The sequence below is a fragment of the Quercus suber genome, unplaced genomic scaffold, assembly GCF_002906115.3.
Source record: "Quercus suber isolate HL8 unplaced genomic scaffold, Cork oak 2.0 scaffold_243, whole genome shotgun sequence".
NCBI lineage: Eukaryota > Viridiplantae > Streptophyta > Magnoliopsida > Fagales > Fagaceae > Quercus > Quercus suber.
Genome location: NW_027069700.1, coordinates 262779 through 271727, shown reverse-complemented (window position 1 = coordinate 271727; position 8949 = coordinate 262779). Strand labels below are relative to the sequence as shown.

Genomic DNA, 8949 nt, shown 5'->3' with positions numbered 1-8949 from the left:
GGATGCTAAGAAAATAGCTAAGAAAATGTGAAAATTTTGTAAAAAAATAACATTTTCAGAATAGAACCAAACACATGAAAACATTTTTTACAACAATTTTCATAATACAATCAAACACTTGAAAATATTTTCCTTTTCCGGAAAATAGCATTTCCAGAAAATAGATATTTTTCGGAAAATATTTTACGGGAACCAAACGGACCCTTTGAGCCTTAGCTCATTTGTATCTAGTTATATAGTCCTCTTTTTTGTAATTTGAAAGAGAAAATTATAATCTTCTTAATCGTATTCAATATTGAAACCTGGGAAGGAGATAAATTGCTCTCTCTCTCTCTCTCTCTCTCTCTCTCTCTCTCTCTAATATATTCCATCGTTACTTCTTTTTTTAATGTAATAAAAAGTACTCGTGAAACGCAAAAGAATAGCATGAATATATCAATCATTGGGTGCAAATTGAATCAAGCTCGACGGTGTCATGGCATCTTAGCATCCAATATCATGTCTCACATATAACATATTACCATTTTTTTTTATTGTTCTCTCAAAATATTATTTAATTCATGTAGAAAGGATAAAATAAATATATGTTATAAGAGTAGGAATCCTAACGTGGTTTTCTTAAGCTCTTCTATTTTTGGGGTAAAAATTAATAATTTGTATTTATTATAATTTGAAAATTTTACTTTTTTCAATCACAAAAAAAAAAAAAAAAAAAGCCTAAGGGTGTAATGAATTTTTTTTTTTAATTGAAAAAAAAGGAGGACAAAAGAAACAAATACATCGTGATGAAGTAAGAAAAAAAAAAGAATACGTGAGGTGAGTTTTGTAGATGGGAGGAGTTTTAAAACTAACAAAAGAGTAATCCTATTTTGTAGGGAGTTAGTGAGTAGAAGTAGGAACTTAAATGAACATAAAAGTAGGAGTTTATTAGAAGAAGGAAGGCATTTCAACGTAGAAGTAGGAATTTATTATTTTTGTCAATTTACTATTTTAACCCCATTTTTAAGTTTTAGGTAAGGGTATTTTTGACAGTAATAAAAATAATAATTAACTTTCTTTTTCTAATTTACTATTTTAACCCTCATTTTAAGTTGTTGGTTAATTACTTTAGGGGTATTTTTGACAGGAAAAAAAACAATAACCATCTTTTTGAATCATTTTCATATATACAGATAAATATAACTGCCGTTTGGAATAGAAAAAAAATATATGTGTGCTACATACAGGCTAATAAGCTTAAAAAAATACCGGCGAATACATTAAATGTAGATCTTTTGTACCAACTTTTCAAATAATTAGATTCAATATTACATCATACCTTCAATTATTGATAGCTATTGGTTTTTGCAACGCTATGAAACTTGTAATTTAATGGTATTGTTTACTCTTTTTTATAAGAAAAATTAAGATTTAATTCTCTCTTCTCTCAATTGTTGAATTATCAAGAAGGAAAAAAGGGGGGGGGGGGGAGGACCACTATTAGCAACATATATAACAATCAATTAATGGATGTCCATTATAGAACGGGCACTAAAAATTCAAATTCAATCATAATTAACTAAAAAAATGGTTATCATCAAATCAAATGATAAATAACAGTTATTATCAATTTAAGTATCCCAAAACATGGGATCATTTTAGTAACTCTATGGTACTTCCTTATTCCACAATATTTTCAACATTTGCATATTCATAATCATAAACCATTATGTAACATCTTATTATGTTTTAGTTTGGAATATAATTATCAATACCACTTTTAATTATGTTGTCACGTTTTATTACAATGTGTGTGTGTTTGGCTTCAGATTAAAAAGCCAACTTATTTTACCATTCAGCTTATTTTTGCTACTATTCATGGGCCCCACAACACTTTTTGGTATTATTCATAGGTCACACTGTACTATTTTGGCTAACTTTTACCTTTATTTACAGTACTTTTAACAATAAAATTTTAATTTCAGCAAAATAAGCAGATCTCAAATAGACTTTATGTAAAATATACTATAGAAAACAAAACGAATAACCAAATTATTCTATTTCAAAGATCTTGTAGGAGTACATGGCTAAAACATTTAATAATGGAATTTCATTTTTAAACTGAGTTTTCTTAATCGCGTGTTTAACGTACCTAGCTTTCTTATTTTTTGGAAAAGAATGAACGTACCTAGCTTTGTACAAGTATTAATTCCATTAGGATTTAGGATACCTTGTCAAATACTTAAGAACTAAGGCTCTCTTCTATATCTAATTGTACACGGGACACACGCGGTGACAAAAAGATCGAGAGGCTTGTAACACACAAAAGATAGACAGAGGGGTTGAGAACTTGAGATTCTACTCTCTTTATATCATTCAAATAAAGGTATGGTCTTCATGATCAATTCATTTACCCACTTCTCCTAAAAGAAAAATAGTGGGAACAGTGGAATTGATTTGGCATAATGGTGCGGATCTTCGATCCTCTATTTATTGTACAAATAAACCTTAGGGGTCCTTTTACATGAAAGAGGATCTTAAGGATATGTTGGAGTTCCTTTTTTTTTTTTTTTTTTTTTTTTTTTTTTAAAGAAAGAAAAAAAGAAATACCCCTTGATTCAATTATTAGTTCTCTTTAGTCTTTACTACCACCACTTATTTAATATGAGTGATTCCTTCACATGCATTTTTACGTGGCCTCTCTGTTTGCCTACCTCTCTCTGAGTCTGACTAGTTAACATCGCATTTTATGTGGTATTATTGTGAATGATATATGGTATTTTTGGTGCCCACTTGAACTAATGACACGACCAACTCAGATTTCCCACTTGAATACAGAATTGTTCAGTGCCAGTCAGAAGTAGATGGATTTTGATTGATGATAGAACAATAAAATTAAAGCTGCTTCATTAAAATTTAATTTCTCTTAGAGGCAAAATAAACCAAAGAAGAAACTTTGATTACTCTTACCAACTTTCAACATGGATATCTTGTGAAATGCATAAAGGTAGCGTTCTTCTGAGTTTTATTGGAATTTAATTTATGTATTTTTTTTCAATGCTTTTCCACAGAAAATAAAAGAATTTGGAGGTCTGAAATCTATACTATCATTGAATCTCTTCATTTTATACAGCATCACTAATAAAATTTAAGCTACCGTCAAATGAAGACATCTATAATAATATTTCGAACCTTAAATCACCTGATTTAATGTTGAACTGGATTTGTTTATTTGTTAAAAATAGACCATAGTACAATTATATTTAAAAAATGTAAGATTTTAAAAATATTATAGATAAGTAAATAAACTAAATAAGTTTCGTAAATAAATATATTTATGATATTTACTCCATGATAATAATATTTTTATTATAAGGCTAAGACGCAGATTGAATTTAGTATATAGGTTGGTTGGGTTCGAAGCTAGATCCTTTATTGAAAAAAAAAAAATCCTTTATGAACTTTTTTTTTTTTTAATTATTACTAAACAAAACCTTTATGAACTTGAAGTTTGAACCAACAAAAAAGTGCAAACTATTATTATTATTTGGTGTGGACTACAAATCACCTCTACTTGAGCCTTGGGCCTTGGGAATTGGGCTGATATTAGCCTAAAATCTCAGCCTGAGATCGATTAAGATATTATGCTACAGCCCATGTATCTCACTATGCCCAATTTAATTAAAGGCAACCCAGCCCAGTTCAGATTTGATCACAGACCATGCATGCATCTTCCAAAGCCCATTTCATGTTGTCTAGTGTCAAACAAGAATATCCTGTAATCCTTGCGAAATTTAAGATCTCGTAACAAATTTTATTACTAAATAATATTTACAAATTGATGTATCAAATTAGCTAGTTTAGAGTGATATTAGGGATATTATAATTTTTTTTTTTATATCAAAGATATTACAAATTTTATTATTACATAATATTTAAAAATTGATTTTTCATTTAAAGTGATATTAAGGATATTACAATTTATTTTTTATAACAGGAATATTGCAAATTTTATTAATATATACTGTAATATTTACAAATTTATTTGTCACCCATCATTCAAAAAAAAAAAATTTAAATCTATTTATTAGATTTTTTAAATGTACCAATTATATTATTCATTCTTACCTGAGTTTGTAAAGATAATATTATATAGTAAAATCTTTAGGGGTAGGTTTAGCATTTTTCGGCAAATAAGACCATGGACCCCTCCATTTCGGATCAACCCTAGCTACTTGAGCTTATGCGGGAAAGACCTAGACCCAATCACCAGCCACCTGTTCCATGCAAATGTACGTGTCCATAGAGAAAGACACGTACCTCTTTAGCTCATCAATCGTCATCATCTTCATCTATATAGACGCAGCTCGATCACTCCGAAGCTAAGAGAATTGAGCTCTCTCTCTGAAAGGAAATAATGTCTAACAAAACTTCATTTCTCTTACTCTTGTTTCTTTCTCTTTCTCTGTTTTTGCATGTGAATAAGGCTTTAAAGGAGGATGCCTCAGGTTTGGAGCCTGTAGTGAGGAAAGATGAAAGGAGACAACTTGTTGTGACAGAATACGGAGAGGTCTCAGCCATTGAGATCGGTGATGGAGCACGAGGGCAATACCACCTCCAGTTCATCTCGTTGGATCCAAACTCGCTATTTCTTCCCGTACTCCTCCATGCTGACATGGTCTTTTATGTCCACACAGGTGCTGTGACTTTCGCATATATATGGATTAATTTTATTTTACTTGAAAGTTTGCGCTTGCTTACTTCAAATTGACCAAAAAAAAAAAGAGTATAATTATACTTGACGGGACCATTAAAAATTACATTACACAATTTTGTCATAACGAATTGTGTAATAACTCGTCGTGATGGTAAGTTGTGAATGAAGAAGAAAAGTTATGGGAATATATCAATCAGCACGTCCACAATTTACAACTTGTTATTTGATAATAGCTGTAATCATATGCATCCGTCACTTTTCTTCATCACTCACGACTTTTTAACAAGTTTTAACAAATATTTTGTAATTTTTTTTAATCCAAGCATTTTATTTATTCTTAGAAAAATCGACCTTTTAAAATGTTGTACATAAACAGTTAATAAACAAATAAGGTCAGTGACTCTAAAAGAAATAGCTAACGCAAACTCACTTAAAATAAACCATTTAATTGCTTCTACTATAAATTGTAATTCACTAATGCCTAAGCGTTGGGGTTTAATTTTCTAATCACAAGTACTATATTCATTATTATTTTTTATTTCTAAATATTCCCATGTATATATGCATTATATTTTTTGTGGGTGTATATATATATAGGAAGTGGGAGGTTGACTTGGACTGATACTCTTGGTGAAATGAGGAGAGTGGATTTACGTAGAGGAGATATCTACAGGCTCAAGTCAGGCTCTATCTTCTACGTACATAGCAGCTTACAGCCGGAGCGACTGAAGCTTAGGATATATGCAATCTTCACCAATACAGATGATGACTTATATGTATGAGCTTCTTTTAATGTGTAATAAGTACCCTATTATTTTCTATTTTTAAAAAAATTTCTTTCATTCGACTATATCTAGTAGATTTGCTATAATATATATAGGATATTTAAGTTGCTTAGTTTTGCTATCTAAAAGTTAGTACTGATTAAAACCAATGCAGGAGCCAACAATTGGGGCATACTCAACTATTGGCAACTTGTTGCGAAGCTTTGATAAGGAAGTCCTCAAAGCAGCTTTCAAGGTATATACCTACCAAGTTCCAATCAGTTTCATTTTTCATTCTAGTACCTGCTCGATGTATAATTAAATACCAAGAATATTCTATTGTCCCTATTATAATTTATAGTAATTTTTAAATTTTCTTAAGCAGAAGCATTTCATATTCTTTTAAGAAAAATTATAGAGATGTACCTAAAACGTACTAAATCCCCATCATATGTTTAAATGTCACCTTATGATTAGTGCATCTAAATTTACTTTTTGATCAAGTATCCATGAAATATACAATATACTTAAGTGTCACAAAAGTGCACTTAAATTCACTTTTGCAACAAGTACATATATATGATGGTCCCATGTGAAAAGTATTGTAATCTAATTACAAAATCGACACACGGTAACGTTGTGAAAATTGGTATAGATTTGGGTGTGTACGGAGATGAACTATTTCTTTTAATGCAATAATAATCCTAAAGTTCTTGAGTTTTTTCCTGGTAGTTCTCTTTAGGCTAATAGTTTTCATGTATATATACATGTGAGTGTTTGGAGGCAAGAAAGATCTTATAAACATTGGTTTTATGTCCCAAGTACTAAGTTTTAGTTGCATTTGAAATGAAATGACAGTATCTGCCTTTTACTTTTATCTGAAATAAATTCTTTATTTTGTGATAGTTGTGGGTGACGTGAATTTTGGACCCAATGATCCACTTCATCATTATATCTTTCTAGAAAATAGGGCTGAAAGATTTTCATATTGATTATATATATGTGCTTAGTATGTATAATAAGCTAAGATCTATAAAAATATTACTATATCTCTAGGTCTCGGAGGATTTGATAAGAAAAATAACAAAAGGAACTCAGCCACCAGGCATAGTGCATGCAGAGCCAACAAAGGAAACAGAAACAAACTTCTGGGAATTAGACGATCTCCTCCTCCAAGTCTTCCGAAGAGGAAGAGGTGGCATGTTATGCGGCGACAATAAGAAGAAACCCTATAATATTTTTGATGAAAAGCCAGATTTTGAGAATAGCAACGGGTGGAGCCTAACAGTAACCAAGAAAAATTTGCATTTGTTGAAGGGTTCCAATATTGGACTTTTCATGGTGAATCTAACAAAGGTTAGTGAATTTTGTTTTTAACAGCTTGCTTCTTGGTCCATTGGAAATGTAACACCTAATTCTAACTCTATTTTAACTTGTTTTTTTGAAGGGCTCAATGATGGGGCCACACTGGAATCCATTGGCAACTGAGATATCAATAGTGTTACGAGGAGAAGGGATGGTTCGGCTGGTTTGTTCTAGCACTGCAAAGAAATCAGAATGCAACAATATGAGGTTCAGGGTGGAGGAAGGAGATGTTTTTGCTGTGCCTAAGTTCCATCCCATGGCCCAGATATCTTTCAACAATGAGTCATTTGTTTTCATGGGATTTAGCACAACAAGAAGGAAAATTAATCCCCAATTTCTGGCAGGAAAGAGTTCAGTTTTTCAAACTTTGGACAAGCGCGTGTTGGCCTTGTCCTTCAATGTCACTAACAGTACTGTGATTGATCAGCTTATGAATCAACAGCCTGATTCAGTCATACTAGAGTGTTGCAATTGTGCTGAGGAAGAGCAGAGGCTAATGGAGGAAAAGGAAGCTAAGAAGAGAGAGGAAGAGAAAGAAAGAGAGGAAGAAGAGAAAAAGAGAGAAGAGAAAGAAAGAGAGGAAGAAGAAGCTAGAAAGAGAGAGAAAGAGGAAGCAAAAAGGGAGGAGGAAGAAGCTAGGGAGGAAGAAAGAAAGGAAGAAGAGAAAGAGAGAGAAGCGGAAGCAAAAAGGGAGAAAGAGGAAGCTAGAAAGAGAGAGGAAGAGGAGGGTGGGAAGAGAGAAGAGGAGGAAGCTAGAAAGAGAGAGGAAGATGCAAAGTGGGAACAAGAAGAAGCCAAGGGGGAAGAAGAAGAGAGGAGGAGAAGATGGGAAGAGGAAAGGAAAAAGGAAGCAAGAGAAGAACCAATGAGGGAAAAAAGGGAAAGAGAGCACAAAGAGGAAGAGACTTGGAGACGAGAACATACTAGAGAGAGAGAAGAGGATGCAAAAAGAGAACAAGAAGAACCTACGAGGAAAGAAGAAGAGAGAAGGGGACAAGAAGAACCAGAAAGAGAGACCACAAGAAAAGAGAGAGAAGAAGTAGAGGAAAAGAAACGAAGACAAGAAGCAGCAGAATGGGAGGAAGAAGAAGCAAGGAGAGAAGAAGAAGAAGAATGGGGGGAGGCATTGGGAAATGGAGAAGAACAAGCAATGATGATTTGATTTAATGCCTAGCTAGCTGTCACATCTACTTTGGTTGTGTAGTTTTCATCATCATAAATATGTGCATGTTAATAAGAAAAACAAACATGCATTTAGACAATGTTTGTCATTTGATGTTTTTTGGTATAATAAGTTTTGTGATCCGTGCTTATTGTAAAGTTATGAGTGCATTGGTTAAAAAGGTTGAATGATTCCCGCTTAATAGGTGTAAGGCGGTACTTAATCAAATTATAAGTCAAGTTTGTAATTTTTATCAAATAACATGTTATGTTTCAAAGCCAAAACTTAAAAATTGTTGATGTTTAGCAATTTCTAAAATCTAAATCTTGGAATAGGTAAGAAAGCAAATGGTCTATTTTAAATTCTTATCCAGTATAACAGTGTTTTCCTATCTTAATCAGCTCAGACAATTTCAAAATAGTGTCTATTAGAATGCTTGCTTGAAGGGTTTGCTTCATTCAATTTCGGATCAATTTGGGCAAGAATACTCAGGTATCTCAAATCACTTTCAAACTGCACACATTTGTTATGGCCAATTTCAGTTGAGGGTACTTCTTGTTCACTGCTACTTGTTTCTTAACTTGAGGTGCGTTTGTTTTGGGTGAAAATGGTTTTAGGAAATCATTTTACACCCCTTGACCTGTTTGGTAAGCTCAGAAAATTTGGTCAAATGGAAATCAATTTCCATGTTGACCATAAAATAATCCTGTTTTGGCGTAAAATGATTTCAAGGGTTATTTTACGTTAAAACGTTTTCCACTCCTCACTCTCTCAAAGCTCCTCATAGACACACTCCTCACAGACACCCTCACAGACACGCTCCAAGCTCAGAAAAGACCGAGCTCCGATCCATAAGACACGCCAAACGGTGAGCCTCCATAGACCGAGCTCCAGTCCGAAAACCCACCCTCCGCCGAATCGCACTCCACTGATCCACCCACGATGAGTTTCCGTCACTATTT

The 8949-nt window shown here is 32.7% G+C and overlaps 1 protein-coding gene across 1 annotated transcript; it reads left to right on the top strand.

Annotated features, from left to right (window-relative positions):
* Window positions 1-4363: 4363 nt before the first annotated feature.
* Window positions 4364-8087, top strand: LOC136070576 (vicilin-like seed storage protein At2g18540). The gene is made up of 5 exons (XM_065780671.1): window positions 4364-4676; window positions 5294-5472; window positions 5636-5716; window positions 6517-6816; window positions 6908-8087. Exons 1-5 carry the CDS (start codon window positions 4397-4399, stop codon window positions 7985-7987), a joined length of 1920 nt encoding a protein of 639 aa, XP_065636743.1. The 5' UTR covers window positions 4364-4396; the 3' UTR covers window positions 7988-8087.
* The last annotated feature ends 862 nt before the right edge of the window (window positions 8088-8949 follow it).

Bases quoted from the DNA above. Each gene is read 5' to 3' on its own strand.
- LOC136070576 (XM_065780671.1), top strand. From the start codon at position 4,397: ATGTCTAACAAAACTTCATTTCTCTTACTCTTGTTTCTTTCTCTTTCT. The intron at 5,473-5,635 runs GTATGAGCTTCT...AAACCAATGCAG, and splicing joins ATACAGATGATGACTTATAT to GAGCCAACAATTGGGGCATA. The intron at 5,717-6,516 runs GTATATACCTAC...CTATATCTCTAG, and splicing joins TCCTCAAAGCAGCTTTCAAG to GTCTCGGAGGATTTGATAAG.